The sequence below is a fragment of the Ictalurus furcatus genome, chromosome 28 (genome assembly GCF_023375685.1).
Source record: "Ictalurus furcatus strain D&B chromosome 28, Billie_1.0, whole genome shotgun sequence".
NCBI classification, from domain to species: domain Eukaryota; kingdom Metazoa; phylum Chordata; class Actinopteri; order Siluriformes; family Ictaluridae; genus Ictalurus; species Ictalurus furcatus.
Window position 1 is genome coordinate 1,828,855 of NC_071282.1, and position 16,941 is coordinate 1,845,795.

At 44.1% G+C, this 16,941-nt stretch overlaps 1 protein-coding gene across 2 annotated transcripts; it reads left to right on the forward strand.

Moving 5' to 3' along the window:
* Positions 1–842: 842 nt before the first annotated feature.
* Positions 843–16,506, forward strand: exoc3l2a (exocyst complex component 3-like 2a). Of its 2 annotated transcripts, none has more exons than XM_053618334.1 (13): positions 843–1,211; positions 5,658–6,227; positions 7,864–8,078; positions 9,682–10,501; positions 10,873–10,987; positions 11,298–11,408; positions 11,944–12,044; positions 12,130–12,240; positions 12,412–12,547; positions 12,648–12,770; positions 13,314–13,469; positions 14,003–14,124; positions 15,713–16,506. In XM_053618334.1, exons 2-13 carry the CDS (start codon positions 5,710–5,712, stop codon positions 16,020–16,022), a joined length of 2,838 nt encoding a protein of 945 aa, XP_053474309.1. In that variant the 5' UTR covers positions 843–1,211; positions 5,658–5,709; the 3' UTR covers positions 16,023–16,506. The 2 variants fall into 2 exon arrangements, with proteins under 2 accessions (XP_053474309.1, XP_053474310.1); XM_053618335.1 differs by having other exon boundaries at positions 5,687–6,227.
* Positions 16,507–16,941: the final 435 nt, after the last annotated feature.

Below are 16,941 nucleotides of genomic sequence, written 5' to 3' on the forward strand. Positions count from 1 at the left end.
TCAAACGCCATCATGCAGGTGGAAGGAAACCGGAGAACCTGGAGGAACCACGTGGAGAACATGTGAAACGCCGAATGTCCTGCATGATGTTTTGATGTTAAAAAAAAGTGTATTATAAAACTGGAAGACTGTTTCACTGCACGTAGAGCTAAATACGAAATACAGCAGGTCTCGAACGTCTCCATACATAGGGGAATATATTTGCCAGAATCATGTCGGTTGTGATTTTTGAGTCGTGTGTGTGTGTGTGTGTGTGTGTGTGTGTGCTCACCATGTTTCCTGTTAAAGTCCATCGCAACCTTGCGACAGCTTCCCGGTCCAGCCATGAGAATGATTTCAATACGTTCTTGTTATCCTATAACAGAACGTCCCAATGTGCTTTGTTCCTCTTATAGCTCAGCAATTTGCCAACAGTTACAATTTTCTCACTTATTAAAATTAAATTTATCCATTTATAGTTACATTTAATAACGTGGAACATCGAGAAACGAGTTAGCTCTTGTTCTCACTTCAGTTCCCTCACTAAAAAGTGGTTTTCTCTCTCTTGATGTTAGTAAGACAAAAAAAAAAGCACTTTCAGCTTGATTTCTGACACTGGAGACTCCTTCCATAAATGTCGAATAAACATCTCCTTACAGACAATGTCACCATAGCAACAATTATGTGTCGTCTTTTGTTAAATAACAACAGAAATCGATTTTTTTTTTTGTCAAATCTGTTTATTACTAGCCATAGATTATTTGGAGTGTTCATCATGGGAGTTCCTGGGTACGTTCTTACTATGGAAACGATAACATGCTCGAATTAATGAGCGCAAAGCTCGTTCTGACCAACCAGAACCCAGAATTCAGTGAGAAGATGACAGAAAGAAAACTGGAAAAAAAATTCAGAATTGAACGTGAAGTTCACACCGGCGCTGTTCATTTCTCCGAGGCTGTTTGTGTGTGTGTGTGTGTGTGTGTGTGTGTGTATTATGTACGTGTGTGTTTTTTAGGGAGGGTGCTTCTGTTTCCTCAGGATAACACATCAGCATCTGGTAGCAAATGAAGTGCCGGTGGCCGACATTCCATCAGACCTGTCTGGCATCTCTGAAGAAGAAACGCACACACACCCACACACACACACACACCCACACACACACTCGACGCTTCTGTGGACCCTCACACATGGGAATGGCACAGCAGTGAAGCGCCTGTCCACTGGAGCTGAAGGTAAGACCGTATGTGTGTGTGTGTGTGTGTGTGTGTGTGTGTATACAAGATGACAAATTTTTCATCAATAATTGAACTCCGACTGACGAAAGTGTTTGAATACCCGAAGCTGCAGAGTGGAAACTCTCAAATGGCCACGCAGGTGTGTAAACTTTTGCTCCATAGTATTTCATTAAATGTGTTTCACTGCGAGCATCTACTTTCAACCATAACGAATTGTTCAGTGTCACTGAAGCACTTTAAGTCGAACCTTTGCCTCGGTTACACTCTCAAGAACGATCCTGTGTAGAGTATTTAATAATCTTAGTCTTAAGAAAACTCTTTGGATCGTTAGTTAATCTGTAAAGAGCAACGTTCTCCATCCTCCAAACCGAGAAGAACAAAAACACTGCATGGATAACATGACGATATTGTGGAAAACTATTGGAAAAACACACACACACACAAGGGTAGAATCGCATATATTTACCGGAAATTCTCAAAGGTAATCAAATTACTTGAGCTCAAAATACCTTCTAATTCTAACGGATGAACAGAAACCACACCACGACTTACAAAAGCACCGGAATGTTCCTGAAATACAGAAGATCAGCACTAGGTTTCTGAGGAACGCTGATATTTCAGATTGTTAAAGTTGGATTTAGGTGAAATTTCCCTAATTTCTACGTCTGGGGATTAATAAAGTATTATCTTATCTTATCTTAAATTTATCTGCCGCTACAATGATTCTGATTGGTCGAATCGCTTTCGCTCGTTTCGAAGAAAACTGCCAGGTGCTCCCGAGTTTCAGTCAGTGCCACTGCTCTTATAGAACAACTGAATTGAACTCTTAGAGGTTTAACTGAACTCTTATAGAGTTAAAACTAAGAGTTAGGTCAACGTTGCGGATCCTGGATCTGTGTAAAACAAACAAACAAACAAACAAACAGTGGTTTATTAACATGTAAAATTGCTAAAGTTAACAAATGAATATATCGCAGGTATACGTGCAGTATACAGTTATGATTCGGCTCAGGTTTAGTAATAATCTGCTCTAACACTCAGAAAATACTGCACCTAGAACCCACATGGAGAAGGGGGGGGGGGGGGGCAAAGTTTTGATATTTCGATATTCTCAACACAACAAAACAGTGTGAATTTATATTTATCATAAACCAGTAGAAGAGTAGTACTAAAAGTATGAGTTTAGCAGGAATATAAGATATATAACGGAGATCGCTTTGGGTCATGACTTGTGTTTTTGTTGTTGTTGCTCTCACGAACACACGCTGCATCGTTAAACGTGCGTGAGGTTATGTCCATCCTCTTGTCCCTTTTATGTCATGTCGTGTTGGTTATATAAGCTCTGTGGCTATGACTCCGTACGTGTCCCGACCCGCTGTGCGCTTCCTGAAGTCGCACACTCTGTGAGCTGCAGACCATAAACCAGTCAGAACCATGCCCTGTGTCTGTCTGAGTGTGTGTGATGGAGTGTGTGGGTGTTGACACATGTATGATCATCCATATGCTGACACACACAGAGACCTTCCTGCAGGAACAGGTGTGCGAAGGAATATGTGTGTGTGTGTGTGTGTTACAGAGTGTGTGTCGGTGTTAATATAGTATTCGTAGAACATGTTTTAATTGTCGCAGATGTCCTGACACGCATGCACACACACGTCATAGGTGTTTTATTTCTTAGGCTCTAGGGGACTGGATGGAGGGAAACGTGTGTCCAAGTCCAGCATTAGGGCATGTTAATGTTAGCATTTTTTTCTACGCATACCCCAGCATGTCAGGAAGTTGGGGTCAGAGTGCAGGGTCAGCCATGATACAGCGCCCCCTGGAGCAGAGAGGGTTAAGGGCCTTGCTCAAAGGCCCAACAGTGGTAGCATGGCAGTGGTGGGGCTTGAACCCCCGACCTTCTGATCAGTAACCCAGAGCCTTAACCATCAACCTTAACCACCACTGCCCCTTATTACTATTTCAACACAACATGTGTTACATTATCCAATAAACATGTTAACAAAAGAAAGAAAGAAAAAAAACCTCACACGAGTGACCAACACAACACGGGTTCAATTATTGTCCAATCACGTCGTGGACTGCGCTGGCGACGTGATCATCCAACTCTGAACTCGCCTCAAAGCGAACGTTCGCCGCTTTGAGCTTTCGATCGTGATCGAGTCGGAGTCCTGAGGCGAGGAAACCAAATGACCACCGGTAAGTTAGCGTTCATCACTATTTAGCGTTAACGCTGCAGAAAATGCCTGGTCGAGTTTGTGATATTTAGGCAAGGAGTGCTCGAAAATTTGGGATTCTGTAACGCATTTTTTCAGTTCAAGCCCATAGGCATTTATCCATATTTTTTGTAGCTAACAACTAACCAACACTCTCTTTTTTGCTCTTTTACAGCTTTTGAAATGAGAGCGAGCGGGACTCCTGTCTTCCCAGATGGCAGGGAGATTTGTAAGAAGATGCATCAACTCCAATTCTTACAATCTGTCAAAAGTTTGAAGGATTTTAATAAATGTCACCTGACTTTCATGCAACTGTTTGTTTATTTTCTGAGCATGCTGGTAGAATTTTAGCACGCAAACAAATTGCATTTTAGGATAACTGTAGGGAAAAAAGTATGAACAACACGCCTCTGTGTTACTTTGTGTTATTTTTTAACACATCTTTGTGTGGAAATGTACTAACACACAGCATGTCTAAATGTACCATGATGTACCCCCTTAAAACCTCCACCCAGTTTACATTTTGTACATTTATACCCTATTTAAAAGTTTATTTTGAGTGATAGCATCTAACTAGCACGCTAGCTAGCTTAGTTAGTTATCAAAGTCAGTCAGTGTTCAAATTTTCAAGGAGGGTGGTAGCTTAAAATGATTAATTTAGCTACAATTTTTTACAACTTTTACTTTAGCTAGGAAGCTAGCTAGTTGGAAGCTAATCTTCAAACCCACATAAAACCGCATAAATAAACTTTATTTTTTATAGCAGTGAACTAGCTAGCTAGCTAGTTAGTTAGTCCTGTTCAACAATACAAACAGTGGTCAAATTTGGGCAGGATTGTGGGTTAAAATGAATTATAATACTTGTTATTAAAATGCTTATTTTTACTTCTAAACTAGAAAGATTTTCCCCCTCAATTGTTCCCTTCAAAAAAACCTTAAAGCCGAAAGCTAATGCTAAACATACACCCAGGCATTCATCAGAATCTCTCTGTGCTAGTCAGCCTGCTAATGCAAGAAATGAATGAATGTAGCATTTTATTAACTTTATTTTCAAACATCATTCAAGTTCTTATTTTATGGCGCCCTTTGATAGCTAGCTCTGAACCAGCTGCTTGTTTTAAAGCTTAGCTCGTGTAGTTTAATTACACGCTAGCAGGCTAAGTAGCATTAACGAACCTTCGTGTCTAATCTCTACTCTGTTAGCGTAATGCTAACAGTGTTCCCTATTTCTATATTACCTAGCTTTACAAGTTCTCCTCTGTAATTGTTCAGCTTTATGGGTTGACCCGAAGAACTTGCTCAGCAGCCGGGCCAAACAAAACACAGTTTTTCCCATTTGCTGTTTACATAAAAACTGTCTTTAAAACACACACATTACCAGAGAAATAAACAGCGCTTTCCTCTCAGGCGTACAATATTTATGAATCCAGTTTCCTATTCGAGATAAAAATATTGGAAGAGGATACACCTCCAGACCCCGGAGTGAAAACACGGCACTAATTCAACAAACACAAGTGTTCAAGCCAAGCAAAGCAAACACACACACACACAGACGACTGCTTATTCTTACCAAGTCTCAGTCTCTCTTTATAATATACAAATTGTTCAGGTAAACATTCGAACAGTAAATTAGCAACTGCTAGTTCTGCTATCATGCTACATTCAGACATGGTCATGTTTTCACCGTGTTTGCTAGAAGATTCCACATGAATTCCATGTTTCATCCTTGTGCTGTTCGTGACTTTAATCTTAAATAAATCAAACATGTTTATGATCGCTTCAAACACACAGTCGTGAGACAGTGTTAATGGCTATGGAAGGTTAGTTAGCAGTTAATGCTAAATATACTTGGAGTGTAACTTTAGCAATACGGAGCCTTATATTCATAAATAACTAATATTTCTGAGGTAAATGTTGACGTTTCTGATCATTTTGTCCTACTGTTCGTTCTGTCCCTGGGTCTTTAGCTATGTAGCTATGTGCTATCAGAGTTGTTAGCTAGCTTGAATGCTGGGAATCCGTAGATTAAAGGTGCCTAGAAACATTGTTGTCCTGGCTTGAACCACTTGAACAGTATTAAAAGTGTTTGTGTTCGCATTTTCAGAGCACGGATTCATGATTTCCAATAAAATGCACTTGTCCCGTGTTTAGGTATCAACGACAACAAAAGGTTGCGTTTGACTTAAATGCTAGATTTCTAAATCCTGTGATTATGCTCTGTTGACAGGACGGTCCCACTGCCATTTTGTTTCCTAGTGTCGAACCCTTCCGGAGCCAACATGCCCATCCTGAAGAAGCTCCCTGGGAGGTCCCGGAGTAACCTCAGCAACGGTGACGTGATGCTTAAGAATAACCATGGCAATAGCGAAACAGCGCTACAGAGTAACCCCGGCAACGGCGAACTCATACTTCCACCATCCAGCCTCAACCCCTTCGACGACGTGGACCTAGACGTAGGTTGGAACGAGGAAGAAGGCGGGGTATGGGAGAGAGGGCGGGGCCTGACGAGGTCTTCACATGATGGTGAGGCACTGGAGAATGAGCTGAATGCGGAACTGCATGGAGGGTTGAAGGTCACGGACAGGTCGAAGGGTAGCTCTCCTCTGAGAGGGACCCTGGAGCGCATATGTGGCTCGTCACCGCTGAAGACGTTGGGAAAACTGAGCAAGGGGCTGCGCCTGACTGGACGAAACGTGTGGAGCAACACCCTGCCGGCCACGCCCACTACCGGGAAGGAGAAGAAGAAGAAGAAGAAGAATCATAGGAGACCATCCGAGGAGATCATGACCTTGCTGAGGTCAGTGAATTATTCATATATCAAAAAACCAAGATCACATAAGCGATTGCAAGAAGATCGTTAGCTTCGTATTATAGTTGAAAACTAAAGAAGCAAACTTCAGACACCATAAGTGTCATAGCTGATCAACCACCTGCCTGACCAGGTGGAATTGCTTGATAATGTACATTTTGTTTTTCACGCTGTCTTAAAACGGCGCCCTCATTAGCACCACACTGTCAGTAACATGGCTTTTTTTTATAATTAGCGCTGATTGTGTGTGTGGTAGGTCTGTGTGGAAAGATTGTCTCTATTAATACCAGGTACATTGTTTCCCCTGGTGCGGTGGGCTGTGTCTCTCTCCCATCGTAAACACACAAACACACATCCGTTTGTTTATTTATAATACACAGAAAACCGTTTCGCAGGAGGGACACAATGAAACGCTCAGGTCATGTCCGTTCACCCCTACCGCTGCTTAATTAATTCTTATGGAGTTATTCAGGAAACTGGCTAAAGAACACACGCCTCGGGAAACACTCCTGGAGAGAGCAGATGAAATATTTAACTATAAAGTTATAGATCTGTGTAAATGGAGAGAGGGCTATGTTTAGGAGTGCTGATGTAATGAGAAAGAATGCGGCTCCATTTTTACTCTTCCAACGCTCCTTCCTCCTTCTTTAATAGCAGTGTTTATACAGCGATTCTTTCTTCAAACTAACTAACGAATGTGTCCGATCAGGCTCGAATTAAACGTACATGAATCAACCCCAGTCAAGGATTTGACAAAATAGCAAATTTCTACCAAATTAAAGCAGCAGTTTGTAATGTTTAGTGCCCTCTGTTACCTGCGAGGTGAATTGCAATTACAATAAAAACACTCGACTGGCCCCACCCGCGTTGCTTAAACAGTATATTCCTAATGAGTTGGTTTTACGCAAAATGAGGAAGCGGCCAGCAGCTGTTTTTTTGCTAAGGTGGCTGAGCTCCTTTCTGGCCCTGAAAATTTTAAACGGAAGCTTACATTTAAAAAAAATAATAAAAAAATCAGATGTTGCACATCACCGTTTTTGTAAGGTCTCTGTTCAGTGATATGATATGTTAGAGGTCAAGATCCAATGCAAAAAAAAAATAATTACAAACTGCACCTTTAAGTTGAAAGTTCAAAGTGCAATTCTATTATCATGCCTTCTGAAAGGGAGGGGGGAGTGAGTTAGGAGGGTGGAATGATAACTAAGTCCAAGATGTCCAAGATGGCGGTCTTCATAATGTTACAACACTTTACTACACGGTGAAGAAATTGAAGGGTTTGAGGCAAAAATTAAGGATTTGGGGTGAGACACACTTTCATTACTTATTGCTCCAGTACATAACAAAAGAAACACACTCAGGACACCAAATATGCCTTGGCTGCTCGTTTACATTTAGGGGAAAGGGGAACATTGTGTATGTAAGTGTGATCTTTGGCCAAACAATTCCACTTTCCCATAGAGAACTGAACCCTGGCACTGGAGTGTTCTATCACATTTAACGTCATTGTCTTGGAAAATCTGTACGAAGATAACGCGACGTCTCACAATTGTGCTGTTGTGCTTGTCGTACTTGTTATACTGCTGTCTTCACCTCATCTGTCCCTCCGTCTGTTCCCTCTGTCCAGGCTGGCCGGGCGGAGGAAGAAGAGCGAGCGGAGGAAGAGTCTACCTGAGGGGGAGGTGAACGGTGAGGATGACGAGGATGCTGACCGTCGACCCTCGTTCCTGCGAAGCCTGAGCAAACTCCGTGGAGACTCTCTCACCAGCCGCGACTCCCAGGAGGCAGAGCGGGAGAGCCCAGAGGAAGAGACGCCCATCAAACGTCGAGAGCCGCTCTCAGGTGAGAACCTTCAGAAGGATTGTACGTGCTCGACTACAATGGGGTTAGCGTGCACAACGTGTAATTTATGAACGGATTCTGAATAATGACTTCAGGCAAGAAAACAAACAAGGATATTGAGAGTGGGAAACTGAGAGAGAGAGAGAGAGAGAGAGAGAGAGAGAGAGAAGGCCAGGAGCGAGAACATGCATCTGACCTGACCCCCGTCTTTCCTCAGCATGTTTACCTTGCTGTTCTGTAGTCAGCACATCAGAATGAACAAGCACAAGAACCTGACCCGACTGACGCCTTCTTTTCTTCCTCGTCCAAGTGAGACAGAAAGAGCGTTGACCGGAATGCTTAAACGGAACCGAATTGCATGAGCAGAAGTTTGTACACCTGTGAACCCTGAGCTCTTTATTGGCAGCCCATCGATGTGTGCTTGGATCGCTAACAAGCCGGAAGTCTGTTCCGTCTACAGCTGGAGACTTCATCGCCTCACCCACAATGCTTTGCTCCTAATAAGTAGCTTGAGGTCTTAAGGTCCTTCTGAGTCATTGGCAATCAACTCGCGAAAACCAGGAAACGACGTACGTTCACTGCGCTGCGGAGTTGCATATCCAGATAAGACTCTCGCCAGAAGCTGCGTCAACACTCAGAGTGTTCTAATTGCGAGAACACCCTTAATGACAAAACAACACACTTTCACACAGTACATAATGTATTTCTCACACGCCGGACACAATTTTAAAATCACACTATTCAATTTTCATACTCCTCACTGCTAGGTTTTAACCAGTGCACAGTGCACAGGGTGATGGTGTTGGAGGTAAACTGGCCCACTCTGACTACCTGGGGTCTGCCTGTGAGAAAATCCAGGACCCAGTCACTGACAGGGCATCAAGTCCGAGGTCCCTGAGCTTGGAGGCCAGCCTGTGTGGACTATAGTATTGAAAGCTGAACTATAATCTATAAACAGCAGCCTCACATTGTTGCTGTTGGTGTAGGTGAGGGTGGTGTGTAGGATTTGAGAGATGGCCTCCTCGGTAGACCTATTGGGGCGGTAGGCGAACTGGAGTGGGTCGATGGTGACAGGGATGGAGGAGCAGATGGAGTTTTTGATAAGCCTCTCAAAAACATTCATGTCAAGTGATGTGAGGACTACAGGACAATAGTTATTTAGGGTAGAGGACTTATTGTTCTTTGGCACAGGAATAACAACAGAGACTCGTTGAAGATGGAGTTGAACAACCCAGCTAGCTGATCAGCACAGGATCTCAGTCAGGGCCGACTGCTTTCCTGATGTTCACACGCTTCAGAACCCTCCAATGCTGCATTGTACTTGCTCATATTCCCCGACATGAGCCCTGCATTGTATACGGCCGTACGCGCATTCACCGCGATTCATACTGTTTTATCCTCCCATGATTTCTGGTTGGAGAAATGGTTGAAGGGCATGAGTTTGAGATCATATATGGACGTCCCACTCAATAATATGCCCACCGTCAACAGTTCTGAGAAATATATAGACCCAACTGTATAGTATAAACTTTTCACAGGTCGTTTTGATATAAAAAAAAAAAGTTTTATAGAAATTTCTAAAATCATTTCTCTTCTTTTTCAGTCCTCGAAATCCTGCAGCTGGTGAATCAGCGAGACCTCCTGCTGGCCGACACCCACATCCAAGAGTTGGAGAGAGAGTGCGAACTCGACCCCACACTTTTTCAAACCCCGCCCACCACCCCCACAACCATTGCTACAACCCCTCCCGCTCCGTCCTCCCCTCTGTGGCTCTCCCTGGTGGGCCAGTGTGATGACGAGACTCCAAGCGCCTGGGACGCAAGCTTGAGGAAAGTTAAAGATGTCGAGTTGCTCTATGAGGCACTGCAGAGAGAGATGTGGGATGTGGTGCGCGAGTCCCTACGGCAACCATGTGCCGGCCCCCAGCTTGGCCTAGTCGTGCTTGTGATCCAGCAGGAGGAGCACGCCGACCGCATCTGGGCCCTGCGCCAGGAGGCTCAATCTGAGCGCCGTGATGGGGCCCAGCCTGACCTGCATGAGAGGGCGCACTCTGACCAGTGCCAGGAGGCCCAGTCCAACCTGTTTGAGGGGGTCCGTTCCAGCAAGCGTCCCCGGAGGATGAGGCAAAAGTGGGCGGAGGCAGTAGGAGAGGCTGCTGATTGGTCACTGCCACAGCCTGGGGGTATCACAGCAGGACAGATGGGCACGTTCCTGGATCGGCTAAGAGGCCGAGTGGTGGAAGACATGGACGCGGTGAGGAGGAACGTGGTAGGAGTGTATCCAAAGGAGTTCTCTGTGTTTCAGGTGTACATGCAGAGCTACCACAGAGGCGTGGCCAAACGTCTCCGAACCATCACTGCGGGGCAAGTGCAGATCACCGATATCTACTCACTGCTCGACTGGGTCTACAACATCTACAACAGGTAGACCTTCACCTACCATTTCTCTGTGAATCGATTGCTAACAACATATTACAGATCTTTAGTCTATGACTAAAGTGGTTGTTTGTTTTTTTAAAAAGGTTTGCAATATTAATTTGCAGTGGATGAGCCTACTTCCTTCATTTCAGACTTATGTTTACATTTTTCTGGTCTGGAAATAAGCCCTGGGTCTTTGGGTTTGGGTCTTTTAGTGGAGATAGAAAATGTCATGACATTTCAAATATTACACGCAATCAGGTTCCCTATGTTTACACTGAGTACTATATAACCAGAGTGTACGCACACCTACACATTTACACACTTTGTCAATCCTGGTCTGTACCATTCCGGCTGACTGTAGGGGTGTGTTGCAGGGACGTGCTGGGCACGGTGGGTGCTATGGGGTCTGTAGACTGTGGAGCTCTCGAGCCACTGCTTCCTGCCGAGGTCATGGACAGACTGGAACAAGAGTGTCTTGACACCATCTGGGTATACACACACACACACACACACCCACACACAGCGAGACCCATTCAGTATACACACACTAACCCACTGTATATAGACACAAATCCAAAGTAGAAGTGGAATTTCAGTTCAGTACCATGGACAGTGTGATAAGTAGTTTAAGTTAATGAGAGGAAACATAGTGCTAAAGCTCCTGCTAATATGTAATTACAGTCTCCATGGTGCATTACGAGGTTAACATTAACTGCCGGGAGCTTTATAGCAATTATGTAGAGATTGTAATTAATTACAGTAAATTACTGTGTGTGTGTGTGTGTGTGTGTGTGTGTAGGATAAGGTAACTATGGAGCTCTCTCACGTTCTGGAGGATGAGGAGAAGCGATGGACTCAGACGTTACACATTGAAGAGTACCAGTCTGGCCTCGCACGGTCAATCATACAGGTAACACAAACACATATACATGTGTGTGAATGTGTGAGTGTCTAGCTAAACGTTTTTATGCAGACGATCTCATTAGTGTGTGTGAAATTTGCCCATTTGTTAGTGTTTATATTCTTTATATTCTTATGATCAGATATTATTATTGCAGTGAGTGATTAGACTTTATTATTTGCTTGAGTGTTTGGACATTATTATTACCGTGAGTAATCAGACATTGCTATTAGCATGAGCAATCGGACATTGTTATTACAGTCAATGATGGGACACTGTTATCACTGTGAGTGATCAGACTTTATTATTGCCCTGAGTGATCGGATATTATTATTTGCGTGAGTGATCGGACATTATTATTACCATGAATGATGGGACATTGCTATCACCGTGAGTGATCAGACTGTATTATTGCCATGAGTGATCAGACATTGCTATTAGCATGAGTGATTGGACATTATTTTTAATGTACATAATCACTCGTAGATAAAGACTAGCTATTCTGTGTGTGTGTGTGTGTGTGTGTGTGTGTGTGTGTTGTCAGAGGCTGAAGGTGGACCTGGACAGATCGACAGGTGTCAGTCAGCCTTTGGGAGCTCGAGTGGCCCGGTGCACTCTCAAAGGGTTAGCCGACTTCCTCCACAGGTGAGGATGATGATGATGATGATGATGATGATGATGATGGTTATAGTGTGTGTTATTTTTGACGATCATCTTTGTGTGTGTTTAGTTTCCAGAGAAAGGTAGAGATGTTTCACGAGACTCAGGCGGAGTTCGGGGATCGAGCTGATGGTTACGTGTCCCGCACCATCGCGCTGGCCAACTGCGTCCCTCCCTTCAGGTCAGTTCAGGAGCTCTCCTGATTACACACCTCTGTTATCTATAAACTAAACCAAACACACACACACACACACACACACCGTCACTGCAAGTGATTTCAAATGTAGTGTAATCTGTGACTTGTGTGTGTATGTGTGTGTGTGTGTGTGTGTGTGTGTTTGTGTGTGTGTAGGAGCTTTGTGGAGCGCTGTCGGCAGTGTGACCCCCTCGGCAGTGAAGACTCCTCCCACAGAGCGCACTCGTCACTCGACCGCATCATCAACCAGTCTGTACGGGTTCTCACCGAAAGACTGTTCGAAAGCATTAGGGTAAGATATAAACACACACACACACACACACACATGTGAATATGATTTTGTGCATGCCCTTGTGAGTGTTGTCTAGCAGTGTGTGTTCTCTGCCCTGTAGCCCTTCTTTGATAAACTGCTCAGAAAGAAATGGCTGAACAACACAGAGGCGTATGAGAGCATCGAGGCCTCCATCAAACAGCACTTTAAAAAGTTCCGCAGGATGGACTGTCCTCCCTATCAGGTACCACACACACACACACACACACACACACACACACAGATTTTTCTTATTGTAATATATACATAGTATACATGTATAGAAAAAACATCTGACAACAAACTGGATATTTCACTAAAATTCTAATGTACTGTATCTGTTTGATTGATTCATTGATTCAGTTACTCAAATCAAACAGACTCATGATGAATTGACTCATTGACTTATTGAATTACTGACTTGTTTAGTGACTTTTTGTGTCATTGACTCACTGCCCTATTGACTCATTGACTTATTGAATCATTGACTTATTGACGTATCGACTCATTGATTTATTGACTTGTTGAATCATTGACTTATTGACGTTGACGTATTGACTTGTTGACTTATTATCTTGTTGACTCATTGACCTATTGACTCGTAGACATATTGACTTATTGACCTATTGACTCATGGACTTGTTGACCTGTTGACTCATTGACGTATTGACTCATTGCATAATTGACTTCTTGAATCGTTGATCCGTTGACTTTATGATTCATTGACTCGTAACTGATTGATCGGCAGACTCTGGTGAACGAGGTGCACAGGCGGCTCATGGTGGAATACGTGCGTGCCATCATGAGGGGGCGGGTCATCTGCACGTCACTCAAAATGAGGAAGAGACTCGCATTCCGGCTGCAGGACGAGGCCAGACAGCTTAAAGCACTTTTTAAAGACCTGGTACACACACACACACACACACACACACACACACAAATACATATAAATATACAGATCATTGTGTTCCCTTGACCCTGTTGTACAATCAAACATTAATTTAAGAAGAACCTCAGCATGGACGCTAAACCGTTATTTTTTTTCCTATGTGCATGAGCAGCGCCATTCTTATCTGTCCGGCGCTTCACTTAAATCACCCGTCCATCATCTTAACAGAAAACAGGAAGTGGGCCGCTCGGGCACTTCCTGCTGGCTGTCTTTGTAAGCTTTCTGTCGCTAGGGCTGTTTCCGTGGAAATGCCCAAACAGGCTTTTACTTCCACAGAGGATATTTAGTGTGTGGGCGAGATAGATAGAGAGATAGAGAGAGAGAGAGTGTCGGAGGATATTTATAGCTCATGCTTATGTGAAACTCCTCTGGGGAGCTTAAAGGGGTCAGAATCGGACACGGAGGAGCTCTGTAGGGGAACGCAGAACTCCAATCTCCCAACATACAAGATACAGCTCTCTCTCACTCTCTCTCTCTCTCTCTCTCAGGAGTCTACCTGTTCCTGGCTGGATAATGTGATTGGTCACGTGGCTGACATCATCCTCCTGGAGGACACACCCTCTATTCAGATGGAGGTGGGAGTGCTGGTGAAGGAGTTCCCAGATATTCGGTATGAAATACTCTCTCACAGACACACACACACACACACACACACACACAGAACCGGATGTTTCTCTGCAAGGTGCAGCAGAAACACGGCCCGTTACTCAGCATTATCTCTTCGGACCTTCAACACCCTGAGCGTTTCATCATTATTATAAGTGCAGAGCTGGCGGACGGAAGCAAGCGGATCTGAACTCTGTCCGTCACAGACGCACTTCGCTCGGGAATAAGTGACCCTCTCGACCCCGGCCTCTTCCTGTCTCTGCAGAACAGCTATTTTTCACAACACCCTTCACCTTCCTGAACTCTTAAGAATGTCTCGCCGAAAATAGTCCCCATGGAGACGGAGGTTTGTGAGGTGCCTCGGTGCCAGCTTCCCTGCGAATAGTGCAGAGACTCGGTCGGCACGAGACGAGACAGGGCGGCGCGGCAGGAAAAGACGGGGCACTCGAGCGACTTAAATCCAATGTGTGCTTTCATGTTTTGGTCAAAATGAGACTGAACACCTGTAAAAAACAAAAGAAACAAGAAAGAAATAAATGCTTCCTGTAAGTCTATAAAATAGCATTAGACCTGAGACAGGAGAGAGTGAGCAAAATATAAGACTCCAGGAAAACGTGCAATAAATCGTCATCACAGCAGATCATGAGCTATTTTTATGCAATATTCACATTAAAAATGCTAAAAGACGTACGTCTGATGTCAGGCTTATGTATTCTGAAGAGTATGTGTGTTTAATTTGGAAAATTCAATTTAAATTGATTAAAAATGGAAAATAACATGAATCAAGGATTGTTTGTGTGTGTGTGTGTGTGTGAGAGAGAGAGAGAGAGAGAGAGAGAGAAAGAGAGAGAGAGATTCACGCTTCCGTGATCCTGTTATTTGGCGTACAGGGTCGCGGGGACACTTTGATTGACATGCACCGTAAATCTTTCTAACAGGCCATTCTGACGGAACAAAACCTCGTATGTGTGTGTATAAATGTGTATGTGTGTGTGTGTGTGTGTGTGTGCGCGAGTTGTCATTGGCTGGCAGTGCTCCTGCTCGCTGACGCACGACCCGGCTCAGCCAACAGGAAGTCGCTGTGGACTACTTCCTGTACTTGCCAGGTCGCAGGAGACTCGCCGGTGCCATCACTCAAAAAAGATACACACACATACATGCTAAAACATTCCAGTGAAGACACTGGGTCTATACAGACACACCCACACACCCACACACACCCACACACACCCACACACACACACACCAACACACACACACACACACACACACACACACACTTGGCAGTTCTGTGTAAACAGATCAAAGTCATTCCCGTGCCCCTGCATATGATCACCACTTCCTGTTATTGACCGTCTCTGTCAGTTCAAATCCAGTGAGCATCTCAGGGTGATAACACTGATCTCGGATCAGCTCAGTCCTCAGTATCAATCTCCGATCAGTACTTCTAAGATGCTGATACTACAAGCTGACCTTCAGCCACGCCTCCTTCATGCTGACTGACTTGCACATGCACACGCCTCCTTCGATGAATTGATGGCGTGAGATAAAGATAAAGACAAATTATCTGTATTCTTTTTTCATTGTCTCAGGAGGAAGCATGTCTCGGCTGTACTGAACGTCAGAGGGATGGTCCAGCAGGCGGAGCGTCAGGAGATTCTCGCCGTCGTCCGGGACTTCGAGACCAGCGACAACCCCACCCATGTTTCCAGAGACCGCGCCTTGTTCTCTGAGATCACCGTGGCGACGGACATGCCCTGCCTGGGACTGGTTCTGATCCGTTTTGGACTGAGAGTGTCATCGTGGGTGTCGAGCGTCCGACCTCGCAGGAGGCGCCTCATAAGGAGCGCGAGTCGAAGAGCAGATGATGCTAACGAACACGTCGCACAAGACAACCAATAACATCTCACTAACCAGTCAAGACGGTAGATCATAACCAGTGACACAAGACGATACGTAAGAAGTCGGCAAGTCAGAAATTAGCCTAGAAAAAAAAAACCCATAATGACTAGCTTAACCAGTAACCAAATCATTTCCAAACGCATTCTGATCCCATAATTCTGTTCACTGAACTTCTTTAAAAAGTTTCAACCTACGAGGGAGACCAAACCGTATCAACACTCCAAATGTAAGTTTCATAGCTAGCTAAAAATCGGATTCGTGTTTGTAGATTGCCAAAAGTCATTCCCTAGTTATATATTAGTAACTAATGTAAAACTTTAGCATAAGGCGTTAACCTGCTAGTTAGCCTCAGTTATCTTGTTTGGTAGAAAATTTTTTTAAAAAGCATTTCAGGATCCATCCTCAGGTACGCCAATAAACTAGCGAGAAATACAGAAATGTAGTGTACAGGCAGCGTGCTAAAAGTTAAAAGGCAAAATAATAATTTTGCTAATAATGCCCTACCTTCCGAACGGAGCAACCGAACATGTTAAAAACACGACGTCTACATGAGACGCAGATCGACCCAGATTGGTCGAATCTGTGCGTTCCACAAGACAAGTGCAGGAAGAAATCGCAAAAAAAAAAAATGTGACCCTCAAGTTTCTTTGCGGCATGAGGATTCAAACAGGAAGTACTCTCCATTATTCACACAGCGAACAGGAAGTAGACTTAATGACCGCCGAGTCATCAGTCCGTCCGTCTGACACAGCTAATGGTTCCTCTGGTGGAAACAGCCCAATTCCAGTTCACTCAAAAAACAATGGAGTGTGCTCGTGAGTAAAGACGCAGGGACCTGTCACGTTTTTTTAATCGAACTTACGCTCGTGTGCTTAGAAATAACCTCTAAAAACATCAACAAGAGAAACGCCTAATCCTT

Bases quoted from the DNA above. Each gene is read 5' to 3' on its own strand.
- exoc3l2a (XM_053618334.1), top strand. From the start codon at position 5,710: ATGCCCATCCTGAAGAAGCTCCCTGGGAGGTCCCGGAGTAACCTCAGC. The intron at 6,228-7,863 runs GTCAGTGAATTA...CCCTCTGTCCAG, and splicing joins GAGATCATGACCTTGCTGAG to GCTGGCCGGGCGGAGGAAGA. The intron at 12,771-13,313 runs GTACCACACACA...ATTGATCGGCAG, and splicing joins TGGACTGTCCTCCCTATCAG to ACTCTGGTGAACGAGGTGCA.